Source organism: Neolamprologus brichardi, chromosome 3, assembly GCF_056152115.1.
Source record: "Neolamprologus brichardi isolate AB-2024 chromosome 3, ASM5615211v1, whole genome shotgun sequence".
In the NCBI taxonomy this organism is placed as follows: domain Eukaryota; kingdom Metazoa; phylum Chordata; class Actinopteri; order Cichliformes; family Cichlidae; genus Neolamprologus; species Neolamprologus brichardi.
The window spans coordinates 53929452-53944157 of NC_142106.1; the positions used below are offsets into that span (position 1 = coordinate 53929452).

General features: G+C 41.2%; 2 protein-coding genes across 2 annotated transcripts in view; both read right to left on the reverse strand.

Moving 5' to 3' along the window:
• The window catches only part of LOC148105837 (NACHT, LRR and PYD domains-containing protein 12-like), a 219542-nt gene that overhangs the window by 181936 nt on the left and 22900 nt on the right, over positions 1–14706 (reverse strand). The gene's annotated exons all lie outside the window — the stretch shown is intronic.
• Positions 2099–3909, reverse strand: LOC148105843 (protein NLRC3-like). The gene has a single exon (XM_087838976.1). It carries the CDS (start codon positions 3692–3694, stop codon positions 2099–2101), a length of 1596 nt encoding a protein of 531 aa, XP_087695102.1. The 5' UTR covers positions 3695–3909.

Consider the following 14706-nt stretch of genomic DNA (forward strand, 5'->3'; position numbering starts at 1 on the left):
TCTTCCCTCTGATGGCGGTCAAGTACGTGTCGGAGCGCATGGAAAAAGTATCTTGGTATGCAATATTGCAACCCGGTTAATGAGACCAGATTGTTTTACGTATAAATGCTAATAAGGTACTCTTTTATTAGGCCCCGAACTCTGACCACATAGGGAACAACATCTGTCAAGTTATTTGTGTCTGGAAATCCCGGTGAGTCACATGCTTTTGTTAGCTACCTGTTAAGTTAGATAATGTATTTCACTAGCCGATTCAGCTCAGAAACCTTTGAACAAAAACCAATCGGGAGATATGAGAATCTGGCGTGTTGTTTTACTTCTCCTGTTGTTCTTTACAGTGTGTTATAGTGCTGAATGCTTTGAGCTAAATGATGCCAATGCTAGATGCGATGCTAGCTGCTAATAGCTGTTAGCCACCCCACCCCACCGAAGCCATATTCCGATCGGGGAGGTATTCAAGTAGAAGCACTAGCTCTGTTTATATTAGAATGGTTATGTCTGAATAGATATCAGCATATTTCAACTTTAATAGTATTTGCACTGAATTAAGTTACATTTGCCTTAAGGATGAATGTCACTTTCATTGCTATGACTGTTTACATTACTGTTTAAGCTGCTGATATTCTTTGTTGTGATATAATTTTGATAAAATTGTTGATACTGGTACAAACAAGTTACTGTAACTCTTGTAACTTGGTAAAGCTAAAGGGAATGCCATTTGTGATTAATACATTTGGAAAAGAAGTTAATGAGCTCATGTTAAGAAGACAAAATGGGAAAAGAAATTGATTGTTCTGCACTGTTTGTGTAGATTGGTTTTTTGAACTACTAGAAGGATTCTGGAGAACCACTGACAGCGAGAACAGCCCAAATGAGATCCTGGATGATCGTGAAATGGTGTGGCCAGCCATGCGATCGGATTGTGGGATTTGCCTGAGAAACTGATTCAAGCAACCCTGGATTTCAGATAAGCCATATGCACTACTTTTCCTACCCAGATAATAGGGTTTGCACACTGACAATTCCCCTACAGCAGCGGTCCGCAACCTTTTTTGCGCCATGGACTGGTTTATGCCCGACAATATTTTCATGGACCAGCCTGGTGTGGCGGATAAATACAACAAAATAAAACTAGTACCGGTACCGAAAAAAAGAAAATTTATTCATAACACAAGTGAAAAGACCAAGAAAAACCGAGTAAATGATAAAAACGATAACAAAATAACGCTGAAAAACGATAAAAACCCTGAAAACTATACATTTCACACCTGAACCTCAACTCTCGCGGCCTGGTACCAAACGACTCACGGACCGGTACCAGTCCGAGGCCTGGGGGTTGGGGACCGCTGCCCTACAGTACACCTGTTTGGGTTTCAACGACTTTAAAGGACAATTCAGACTGGACAATTCAAACTTCACAACGGGAACACTTTAATCTGTTTCATTCATTCCAAAGAGCTCTGATACGGTTCAGTATAAATCTTCCATTTAAATGTATTTATTTTGTTTTGTTTTACATGTATTCACCTTTAAAATGCACTATTAGTGTGCAATTTGGGTTATTGTGTTGTATATGTATATAAATGGTACTGAGGCAATAAAGGTCCCAGTTATTCACTTCCAAGCCAACTCCTTTTGTGAGTCTCCAAAACAAAACCTCCTTCTGAAACTAGTAAGATGTCTAGGGTCTCTATTTGAAGTGAAAGTGTACTGGTCCTGAGTAGAGGTACTACACACTAAAAGGATTTTTCATGGATTTCATGGATGATTTGAGTGATTTCCAGCAGGACACTTAAACATGTCAGTGGACGTCCTAAAGAACATATTCACTGATATGAAACGTGTCATTGAACAGGATTAATATCAGTGGAAACATGGTGGAAACAGCTGTGACTGCAAGGATGTGACACACTTTAAATCTGTTCTCCACTCTTGGATTTGGGATCCATTGAGCTGCTGCTGAGTCTGTACAATAAAGGAATGGTGTGGAAGGTTGCAGCGTACGGACACAAACACTTTGTGGTTACAATCTGATTTTATTTTCAAAATTAAACTACTAACCTACACTGATCAATGATGTTAATGATCACATCTGGACTCACCGAGCCGTTCTGCAGTTCTTCACAGCTGGAATCAGTCTCTGTCGTCCCCGCTCTGATGTTTTGTACTCCTGCAGGTCCAACTCATCCAGAACCTCCTCTGACATCTGCAGCATGAAGGCCAGAGCTGAGCACTGGATCTCAGAGAGTTTCTTCTCTGATCTGTTCTCTGACTTCAGGAACTCTGGGATCTCCTGAAATAATGAGAGGTCGTTCATCTCCATCAGACAGTGGAAGATGTTGATGCTTCTGTCAGGAGAGATTTCATCACTGTTCATCTCCTTCAGGTTGTTGATGACTCTCTGGATGGTTCCTGGACTGATCTCTGTCTGACCCAGCAGACCTACTAAGAGTCTCTGGTTGGACTCCATACAGAGGCCATGAAGGAAGCGAACAAACAGGTCCAGGTGGCCATTTTTACTCTGGAGGGATTTCTCCATGGCTCGTTTAAGGAAATCATCCAAAGAGGACTCGTTGTATTTTTTTCCCAAAAAGTTCTTCAGCACCTCTGTCTTCCTGTTGGTGTGACAGTGGAACATGTAGACAGCAGCCAGAAACTCCTGAATGCTCAGATGAACAAAGCAGTAGACTGGTTTCTGGAAGATCACACACTCTCTTTTGAAGATCTCTGTACAAACTCCAGAGTACACCGAAGCCTCTGTCACATCCAGACCACACTGCTCCAGGTCTTCTTGGTAGAACATGATGTTTCCTTTTTCCAGATGTTCAAACGCCAACCTCCCCAGCTTCAGAAGAACTTCCCTGTCAGCCTCCGTCAGCTCCTGTGGACTCGTCTCATGTCCCTCGTGGTACTTGTTCTTCTTCCTCTTTGTCTGAATCAGCAGGAAGTGTGAGTACATGTCAGTCAGGGTCTTGGGCAGCTCTCCTCTCTGCTCTGTAGTCAACATGTGCTCCAGAACTGTAGCAGTGATCCAGCAGAAGACTGGGATTCTACACATGATGTGGAGGCTCCGGGATCTCTTCATGTGGGAGATGATTCTGCTGGACAGCTCTTCATAACTGAAACTCCTCCTGAAGTACTCCTCCTTCTGGGTGTCAGTGAAGCCTCGTACTTCTGTTAGCCTGTCAACACATGTAGGAGGGATCTGATTGGCTGCTGCAGGTCGGGAAGTTATCCAGACGAGAGCCAAGGGAAGCAGATTCCCCTGGATGAGGTTTGTCAGCAGCTGGCTGACTGATGACTTCTGTGTGACATCAGACAGCAGCTTCCTGTTGGTGAAATCCAATGAAAGTCTGCTTTCATCCAGGCCGTCAAAGATGAACAAAAGCTGAGAAACAGCCAGCTTCTCTGCTGTGACCTTCTGTAATGTTGGATGGAAAACATGGAGCAGCTCCAGAAGACTGTACTGCTCATCTCTGATCAGGTTCAGCTCCCTGAATGAAAGCAGAACCACCACACTGACATGTTGGTTCTCCAAGCCCTCTGCCCAGTCCAGAGTGAACTTCTGCACTGAGAAGGTTTTTCCAACACCAGCCACGCCGTTGGTCAGAACAACTCTGATGGATGTCTGTTGGTCAGGTAAGGCTTTAAAGATGTCCTGGCACCTGATTGGAGCGTCATGGAGGGCATCCATCTTGGAAGCTGTCTCCAGCTGCCTCACCTCATGTTGGGTATGAACCTCTTCACTCTGTCCCTCTGTGATGTAGAGCTCAGTGTAGATCCTGTTGAGGAAGGTTGTACTTCCTGATTCATCACTTCCTGTTTCATCACTTCCTTCAGTCACACGTTCACATCTCCTCCTCAGACTGATCTTATGTTCATCTAAAACCTCCTGCAGACCAACATCTGCTGAAAGAAAGAAAAAAATGAGACTAAAGAGAAAGAAAGCTCTTCAATGTCTGAACAACAGAAGAAGTCCAGTTTTCAGAAATGAGTCCATCAGCAGACAGATGTTCAGTCTTACTTTGTACACAGCTGCTCTGACTGGCTGTCTGCAGTCCAGCTCTGCTTCTGGATCTTTCTCCACACTGTGAAGAAGCTCTGATGGTGACACAGAAAAGTCAAAGTGGAGATACTTCTGTACACCTTTGATTAGACTCATTATAAAAAGGAAAAAAAGTTTGAACACAGTCATGTTTCCAGTTCACTGACTTACATTTATTCCATGGACACTCACTCTAACCTGAACCACAGCTACAACCCAACATTGTTGAGGCCTCATCTCCTCCTTTCCTGACTGTAGAGGTTAAATATGCAACAACCAACAAATAAAAGAATTTGGTTCATTTGAAAGAAATTCACACGGTGACCAAGTAAAGTAACCGTAGTAAAGGAGACAACATCCCGTTGATGGTGGGATTATTTGAAAGATTTGCTTTAGTCACGTCACCAAATGCAGTTGAAACACCCGTGGATCCCTGTTTGACCATTCTACCACTCTGAGCTCTGCTTTTTAATCATTTTATTATTATCATCATTCATTTATTCATTCTTTGGAGGGGGGCTATTTCCTAATGCCGCTCTAATAAGGTGATGTTCAAGGGGAAATATAACAGAAACCCTTTCAGTGTTATTCATTAATAAATTAACAGATAAACTGTGAAGAAGAAAAAACCTGAGATTTAAAGGAGAGAGTGAGAAACTTGATCATCCATCCTCATAATACATGTTTATGAGTATCTGCTGTGACCATACTGCAGTAATAACTACAAGTCTACATTTCTGTGACTGTTGATCAATCACAGCAGGAATCTGAGCTCATCTGTGCACACAGAGCAGCTTCAGCTCTGGGATAAACTGCTCGCTTCACGTCCTTCTCAGCTCACAGACACTCATCCTGATTTTTTCCTTTAACATTTGATTGTATAATTCATCTGAGTTTACACTTTATCTGCATAAATACAGAAAAACAGACCCAAACACCATGAACCATCAGTTTCACCATGTAGAACATATTGTTGTTTCCTTGCTTTTAATTCAGAGAAAAACTCTGATTTTGATTTTCTCTGTTCTCTTTGCCACAGCCCATCCCAGCAGCAGCTGAAGCAGCTGACTGTCACAACACTGAATAACACTTTAGGAGGAACGTCTTGATGCATTCTCAATCATCCAGGAAAGTAAATCTCCAAAAGTTGAATCTGTTCATCTGGACGTAGCGTAAATGTGGTTATCCCAGCAGGACTTTTGTCAAAGCTGGAAAGGCACCTAAAGAAAGCTTCAGCCGATCCAGGAGAGAAGGACAACTGCTGCCTAAGTTACCTGTAGTGATCCCATTTGTGTCAGGAGTATCGGAACAGTTGACACGCATTTTTTCTAAACACCGGGTCTCTGTGGCTTTTAAACCCCAAAACACGCTGCGCTAAAAACTGGTCCACCCCAAGGATCGGGTCCCCGACACAAACAGAGTAACATAGTGTACGCTGTTAAGTGCAGAAGGATTGTCAGGATTTGAACATCGGGGAAACCAAACAACCTCTTGCTTCAACACAGACCAGCCACCTCGTCAGGCCAGGACTCTGCAGTCTATTTACACCTACAGGCCAGTGACACTCTTTCAATGATGAGGATGTTCACATCCTAGACAGGGAGGAACGCTGGTTTGAGGGCGGAGTCAAGGAGGCCATTTACGTGAAAAAGGAAAGACCATCTCTGAATCGAGGAGGGGGCCTAAGGGTACATCTGTCACCATCTTACAATGCTGTGATATCAGCCATTCCCCAACTCTCTGTGAATGGGACTCATGGACATTGATCAGTAGTCATGAGAATTTTCATATTAATGATCAAGGAACTGACCTCACAGCCCATTGTTCCTTCAGTGGGCTGGTTTCAGTCATTATGCAAATGTCCTGTTTATAAGATTGAAACCTGCAGTCAGCTGAGACTGAAGGAGTCACCTGGATGATGATGAAACATTTCTCCCACAAAACGCTACGTCCAGATGAACAGAATCAACTTTTGGAGAAAGTTGAATCATTATTTCAGCTTTAAGAGGGTATTTTAACACAAACATCAGTCCTTCTACTTAAGTATGTTTGCCTCTTTGTTTACGCCTAAATTAACTTTACTGTTAACGAGTTTTCATGTTTCTGTAATCCACCAGTGTGCTCATGCTTCTTTAATTGAAAAGATATTTTTAATGATCAAATATAATTATTTTTGTTATTTGTGGATTTTAAATGTCCTTGACAGAGACAGATGATAATCATTATCCTGCACTGTGGTCTCAGGTTTGGTCGAGCTAGCACAAACAATGGCTGGCTATGTTGAACTTCCTCCTGGGATCTACACTAAGAAGTGAGTCCAACATTAGCAGGGTCTCTTTCCTTTATCTGGATTCACTTTAGCATTCACAGTCACGTGAAGCTTGTTATTAACTCGATAAGTCAACCCAGGGTTTCAGCTGAGCGTTCACATGAAACACATGGTGTTGGCAGCATCTGACAAGGGAAAAACTATTTGTCCTCCTCCATCCAGCAACACCTGAAACACCTGAGTGGAAGCTCCTCCCTACACTGTGTTTGAAGCAAAGAACAAAGGAGACACCTGCTGGAGCAGCTGGAGTCCTACAGACACTCAGCCTCTTCACTACACAAACACCTCCTACAACATCCACTCTTTCCACTCTGACTGCTGTGTTTGTGGAAACACTCCAACAAACACCGCTTCACATACCAACATAGAAATGTGTGTTAAAAAGAGCTGAGCTGATATTAAACATGAGGATTTATTCAAATATACAGAGTCAGCAACAACATCTAGACACACATTACCTCTCAGCAGCAGAAGAACATCCTTTAAAGTCTACACCAATACCCTTCGACCGGTTGCTCTTTAAGGAAACACAGCTGGGAAAAACTGGAAATATTAAATAAAAGACACAATGAACAATCTGAAACTCAGAAAAATAATGTACTCACTCGTTGTCACATAACAGTCTTTTGTTAAATTTTACACCAATACCCTTCGACTTGTTGCTCTTTAAGGAAACACAGCTGGGTTCAGGTCCAGGTTCTGGATTAGTTTTAGGGTTATGTCCAGCTGAGCCTGGTACGCCCCACAGCTCTGGGCTTTAAAACAACAAACACAGAGGTATGAGTGTGAATAATGATGGAGCAGTGATGTGAGTGCTGAGCTGTGACATGGAGAAGAGTCATGGACAGTTAGAGATGGTCATCTCACCTCTGAGCTTTGGTCTGGCTCTCATGTTCCCCACACAGAGTGCTTTTAGAGGGAGGGACTCCCTCCTCTCTGTCCTCACACTGATCCATGCTGCTCAATTCACATCAGCTCACACACACTTTCTACCTTCACCTGCAGAGGAAACACAAATCATTCATGTGCACATCAACTGAGAGCTGCAGAGGTCGTGTCTGATGTGTTGGACTAACATCCATCTGAGACGCAGCTTTCATCAGTTCACTACAAAAAGTGTCACAGAGCCGATTTCAGCCTCCAAATCCTCCATTACTGTAGTCCTACAAAGCAGCAGGTCAAACATGGCTGCAGAGAGCAGCTTTATGTCAGTAACAATGTCCAGGACCGAGCTGACTGCTTACAGAGTTCATACTCTAACTGCTAGCTGCTCTGCTAGCTAAGCTAACTCAGTAACAGTGACTCTGACAGCAGTTACTGTGGAACAGCGGCCGAGCTCAGGACACATTCAGTGAGTCCTGGACTCTGATTCAATGGATTCAATCCAGCTCAGAGTTTCATGTGTTCATCAGAATAAAATACATGTACTAATATAACAGAAGTAATCCTCTGAATGCAGGACTGTAATGGAGGATAAATAAGGTTTTTACAGCCTGAAAGAAACATTCAGTTCATATATTTGTAGACAGTGAAGCAGTTTTTAATACTGCAGCTGTTTCCTTCACCTGTGTGTGTGTGAGCCACACCTTCATGTGCTGCTTTAGAAATATGTGGTCTGACTGCTCAGACTGAGTCTAGGAGGAAAGTTCACACGCTGGAGAAAGTTTTGTTCCTAACTTTGTCAGAGTTCGGCTCCAAAGACAAAGAAGACGGAGCTCACAGTCTGTAGATGGTCCTGAGTGTGTGTGTGAAGCCAAGAAAGCACACAGGAGTGTGTTTATGTCAGCAAATCAGTGTGTGTGAAGAGTCTGAGGGAGTGTGTGAATGAGACTAAACACTGAAACCAACAGTCCAAGAAAAGCGTCTGGATTTCTTAAAGTTTAACTTAAAGAAATCCAGACGCCTTAACTCGACGCACGGAGACTCTTTTTAACATACATAGCGTACTTTGAATTGGAACAATATTTGGTCTGTGAGTGATATGACGTATCACAAGTGTGCATATATTAAGAAACAATAACACACATGCAATGAAAATCAGCTTGTTATCTTGCATCAGTGTTAAAATAGTGTGAATTTAACACACTTAAACCCTGAATTTGAGGAATAACTCAGGGAAGCTCATGACAGTAGAGTGATTCTTGTGAAAAGGAAAAAGTGATTAAAGGTTAAAGTAGTTTTTAGAATAGTGAATTAGGAGTGCTCATGTACAGATTGATCAAAACAAGTGGTTACTGTAGAAAGAAAATAAAAACAATTCAATAATGTGGTGATGGTTAAATATGCATTGTCACGGCAACTTCTTGAGATATGACTCAGTATGCAAATTAGTTGAATGACTGGGGACAGGAAAAGAAAAAGAAGAACTTGGGTTTCCTGTCTGACTGGATGAGTGAAGCTTGCACTGAAAGAGACACTGTGACTGTGTGAGAAGAAAGGCTTGGTAACAGACAGGATAATTAAATAAAGTGGTCAGGTCTGTGACTAAGTGCAGTAGTCCAGATTTGGAAAAGAAATTCAAAAGTGTGGTTTAAATTGGGATTCTGGGTAAAAAAGGGGGTGTAGGAAGTAGATTTAGGACATTTCACATTTCACAGGTGCTGTCTTAGAGCTTGATTTATTTGTTGTGGATAGAAGTAATTATGACGGAATAATAAGGAAACATTGAAAACATACAACCCGTTGAGGGGACAGATAGGGTTGGGCAATTGAAAGGTTTCATTTTGTTTAGTATAATCTCTTTTGTTATATTTTAGCCTTTTAACATGCAAGTAAACTTAATGGGATAAATTAGGAATTATGTCGTGTTTCTTAGGAAACACGAAAAGGGGGAGAACTGTCATGTAATTAATATATTCTTAGTGCTTATTTTCTGATTATATTATTTATGTACTTTAATAATGAAGGTTTGCAAAGCAATTCCACTTTTGACTCACAAACTAAGTGCTCAGCCAGACTGAAAAACAGGAAGTTAGTGTAGAAATATACAAGCATATTAATAAATACAGGAAGCCAGAAAGAAAAGGGGAACTTGTACCATATAAGGAGTTGTTGAAACTGTGTGACGTGTAAAGTACCAAAATAACACCTATATGACACACATTTTTAGATTCTAATGTTAGAGATCCTGCAACTGCCGTTGAGCTGTGCAGAGCTCTCTCTCTTCCGGAAGATAATTGAATAAAAAATTATAAATGTTTTGACCACTATGAGTCGGGTTTTCTCTGTTCATTCATGGGGATCAAAGAAACGGGTTTAATACGGCACAGCAGAGGAGCACTTTCTCTAACACACTGATTCAGTTCCACTGACACAAGGACACACAGGAAGGCACACACACACAAGCCTTTATAAGAAACAACACAATCATCTGCGCTTGACTTGTCAATCCAAGTCCTTAGCCCATGAGCCCGCGGTATCAGACCACAGATATTCCCTTACTTTGAAAAAATAAAGCCAGTTTTCAGAACAGACCTGTTGTTTATGCTACAGCCTGTTTACCAATATAATCAATATCAGATATCAGAGCAACAGAAACCTCGGTGATCAGGACGCTGGGACTGAGAACAGGAAGTGTTCAAACGTCACAGTTTCATGACGTCACCCTGAACTCCACTCACGGAGTTTCTGTCGCCATTGTAGTTTTTAAAGTCCCGTGATAAAGGCGGGTCTTTCTGTGAATTGGCTAATAACTTTAGATTGACACATCGTTATCCAATGAGCGTGCGGGAACTTCCGACATAAAGTTGTTTCCTTTGAAAAACCAAAGTCTGATTATTTTTGCCTCCACTGACGGAGCCTGTTGTTCCCGCCACAGAGACACAGTAATGTCAGAGCGGTGTTAACACTCACCCTGCCTCAGCACAGCTCTCACTCTCCTCCTGCTCTCTCACACTAAACGGAGGCTCAGCTAAACTCACTTCCTCTCTACTTACAGGAAACCAGCGCTCAGAGGAGCCGACCGGCCTCACATTTCACCCACAGACACGAACAGCGTGGAATTATTTTATGTCATAAGAAGAAACATATTCATGTTAACACTCACCTGCCTCAGCTCCACCTTCCTCCTCCTGCTGCTCTGAAGGAGGCTCAATACTTTCACTTTCACTACTGCTCCCTAAACACAGAGGATGCTGGGACTTGTAGTTTTGTCCTTCCGGTGCGGTCTACCTCTTTGTTTGTTTGTGTTCAAGTTATTTCGATCATCTGAACACCAACAGAACATGTGAAGCCACACAGAGTTTGTATGCCACAGGTGGCAGGTGATAAGACAAGGCAAGACACAAAAGCAGAAAAAATTAAAAGTTACAAATGTATTGTGCATGAAACAGGAATTCTAACGTCTAAATATTAAAACACTACAACTGCCGAAGAAACACATAAAACCAATCACAATCAACATCAAAATATGATCATAGAAAAATAGAAGAAGAAGATGACAGCTCCAGCACCCCCACGACCCTGAAAAGGAGATGTGGAAGCGAACAGATGGATGGAAAAATAGAAGAGACATATCATACAATTCATATACGTTCATGTGATATCTTTGGGTTCAAAAAACCCAATAACCTTAAATCCTTCTTTTAAATTACATTTAAATTTCAGCTGGTAGCAAAGAAATTAATCACAAATTATCCACAATTAATCTGCAGCTTCATCAATGTGATGCTGAGTTTCTGACTGAAATTCAGTCTGAACATGTCTGACTCTGTTAAACAGTCAGAGTGTTTCTCTAACAGCAGGAGCCTCTTTACACTCAACTTCACTCAGAGGAGCTGAGGAATGATCAAGCAAATTTCTTCTTCTGTCATTTTTAACAGCAGCTTGCATCCAAAGATGTTGCACTACTGCCACCTCCTGGCTTTTACTCTTACTTCTCTTCCAGATCCTCAGATCCTCTTGATGACATCAGTATTTCTCAAAAACGAAAAACCACTCCTTTCACCTCATCACCATCACATAACCCAGTCGGATGTTTCCCCATCATAAAAAGAGAACCATTCAGAAAGCAATGACCTGTTTGTATTCTCCTGCTGCCTATTTAACCCACTACTCCTCTTAACTTCTATTGTGTTTTGTACCCCATGTCTCCCTTTTGTTCCATTATCCCATGCCATTCTCCAGATTTTCTTACTTTGTGTCCAAACTATTCTTTTCCCTCAGATTTCAACAATGGTATCTGCACATCTATGTCTACTTTTTTAACAGCTGCTTTAGCCAACCTATCTGCTCTTTCATTACCCACAATACCTCGGTTGAGGGGGTCAGACCAGCACAGTCTCTTTCAGCACACATGGATATTTCATCAGTCTCATAGACACTGAGAACAATTTGTGTATGAGACTAAAGCAACAGTCCACACATAATTGAACAAAAGGCCTCTAAAGTTCTGTGGTTGACACATTTCTGCATGACTGTTTAATTACAGCAAAAACCATCATTATAATTATCTTGATTGATATTGTAATCTAAGTTTTCAACACAATTGTTCATTAACTTAAACAATGTTACAAGATAAATATATATTCTTAGTCCTTATTTTCTGATTAGATTGTTTTATTATTTTAATAAGAGAGGCCTTTATAAACCAAGCCCAGATGTGAGAAAGAACTAGGTCAGAGGGTGAACATAAAATAAGAGCTCAATTAGGCTGTAGAAACAGATGAAAATCCAGCAAAGTGAAGAGTGTGTGTGTGTGTGTGTGTGTGTGTGTGTGTGTGTGTGTGTGTGTGTGTGTGTGTGTGTGTGTGTGTGTGTCTGGCAGGAAGTGAAGCAGGAAGTCTGAATATAGCTTGTGAGCTTGTGAGAGACGTTTCAAAATGAAAACAGAGGAATTAGAGAATGAAAGTGCTAAGTAATAGTAATGAAAATGATATTAAATAAATGTCTTAGTGTGTTAATACAGGTGCCCATGGACTTGCTCAGCCTCCTGGAAGAATACAGCAGAAAAATGATAGATTAACAGAATTGGGATGAAAACAGGCTTTGGTTTAAAATTTCACAGCTTCACCTCTCATCCTGTCCTTATCCTGAGAAGAAGCTTAAAGCACAGTTAATCTCCTGATGAAGACAGAAGACAGACAGAACAACACCGTGGACTTGAAGAATTAACAGCAGGCAAAAAGACAACTGACCTAAAACACTGAAGGGTCCAGCAGCATGTATGTTGATGGAAACATGCGCTCTGAATTACAAGCTGGAAAGTGTACCAGTGACATGACTGTGTGAAACCATTGGATGGGACTGTCTGAGTTCATATTTGCAATGCTGGGAGTTAAGCGCCAAGAAAAGACTGAAAAGAGGAAGAGAGAATGAAGAGAGAAGAAGAAACAGCTGATTTGGGCCTGTGTTTGATTTGGGAGGCCACACAGGAAGTTGAGAGAAGAGGGGACGAGGACCGGTGAGAGGTGAAGGCTGGACGTGTTAAAGTGACAGCATAGGAAAATTGGGTTGAACATTGAGGCTGAATTTGTGGGTTTAGAAACATCCAGAGCATCGCAACAGAAAGGTAAAGAAAAAAAGAAAAAAAAAGAGAGAGATAAAGAAATAAATAAACTAATAATACATAAATGAAGAGAAAAATAGAAAACACATTAATTACATTACATTCAAATTAATATGAATACACAACATACACGCAATGAAGACATGCTTACATTAATGAATGTGAATACATGACATAAATGCTAAATGGTGTAGATTTAACACACTTAAAGGCTGAAGCTGAGGAATAACTCAGGAAGTTGCAGGACAATAGAGTGACTTTTGTGAAAAGGAAAAAGAGACTGGGAGGACCAACCAGTGATTAGAAGCTTAAAGCAGGTTTAAAATAGTGAATTAGAAGTGGTTTCCAGCTGACTGAGCAAAAGAAGTGACGACTGTAGAAATAAAAATAAAAATAATAATAATTGAATTATGCAGCAATGTTTCGAATATGCATTTCTGTTGCCAGGGCAACTTCTCGAGATGTGACTCAATATGCAAATTAGTTGAATGAGTGGGGACAGAAAAAAAAGAAAAAAGAAAAACTCAAGTTTCCTGTCTGAGACATGAGTGAAGTTTGCATTGAGAGAAATATATCTGTGACTGTGTGAGAAGAATTGTTTGGTAAAATATATGATAGCAGCCGCAGGACAATTAAAGAAAGTCTGTGACTAAGTGCAGTCGTGCAGATTTGGAGAAGAAGTTTATAATTTAGTGATGACACATTGTTACAAAGTGTTTAGAAAGGGCTTAATGGGAATATTACTGTTGGGAAAATTGTGCAGCTTTTAACAAGATTTTCTGTGTATTTAGCAGGTGAAACTCTGTCAGTTGACTTCAGACTGTCAGGAAGCTGAAGAACCTGAGGCCAACCACTGAAATATGATGTGGGCAAAATGAACAGAGGGAGTGATTTTAAGTCTGATTTCAGACTATGTAAGTATTAGTTAAGCCAAGAGTCGGGCAAAAGCTTTATGGCCCGGAAAGTTCTAATTCCCACAACATATTGTTAGATTAGTAAGCAAAACTTTTCTGTGATGAAGATTTTTGGGGTTGTTGTTTTAGTGATGGGTTCATTCTGTCAGTTAGGTTTGGCTTGTTTTCTTATTTCAATAGAGGGAGTTTTACTAAACATGGACATGTCGAGGAGGGGCTCATTATTTTTATAACAGTGCACTTAGAGAAAACTGTCAGGTGTCGCCCCCTTTGGTGATGATGTTTTGTGCTCTGATGAGCTAATAATCAGCTCTCTTTTTCTCCTTTTTTGTTCTAAGCAGGCCTGCAAGATTGAATTAACAGCGCTGTAAAACATTTTTGTGAGAGCAAATATAAGGTGAGCTTTTCCAGATTACAATGGGCTGAGGAAAAGGTCACCTGTGGGAACCTGCGAGTTCCTGTCTAAAAGGATTGCAGCGAGTCAATCCAGTCCAAGATCATAAAGAACTCTTTTTCTAAAAACAAAAGAAAAAACTAATAAATGAGCTCATATTGATGAGGGTGGAGAATCTGATCCTTTGCGCGTGAGGCTCCACTATCAGCAAGATCTAGTGTGAATGCGTGTGCATGATGTGTGTGACTGGACTGTGACTGGACTGACCATGTGGACTAAAGTGTTGACTGACTTGACACTGAGACAAAGACTGGACCAACGTTAGGATGAGTAGATGTTGACAAACAATTCACGACGCCGGTAAGAAAAGGGTGGATGCTTTGCTTTGCTTTGCTTTTGGCAGGAGCAGGAGCACAAGAGAGAGAGGGAGACCGAAAGGTTCACATGAGAGTGTGGAGCTGCAGACTCGACCCTTGGGCGGCTAATTTTGGGTTGCTGATGTTTGCTTTAAGAAAATGT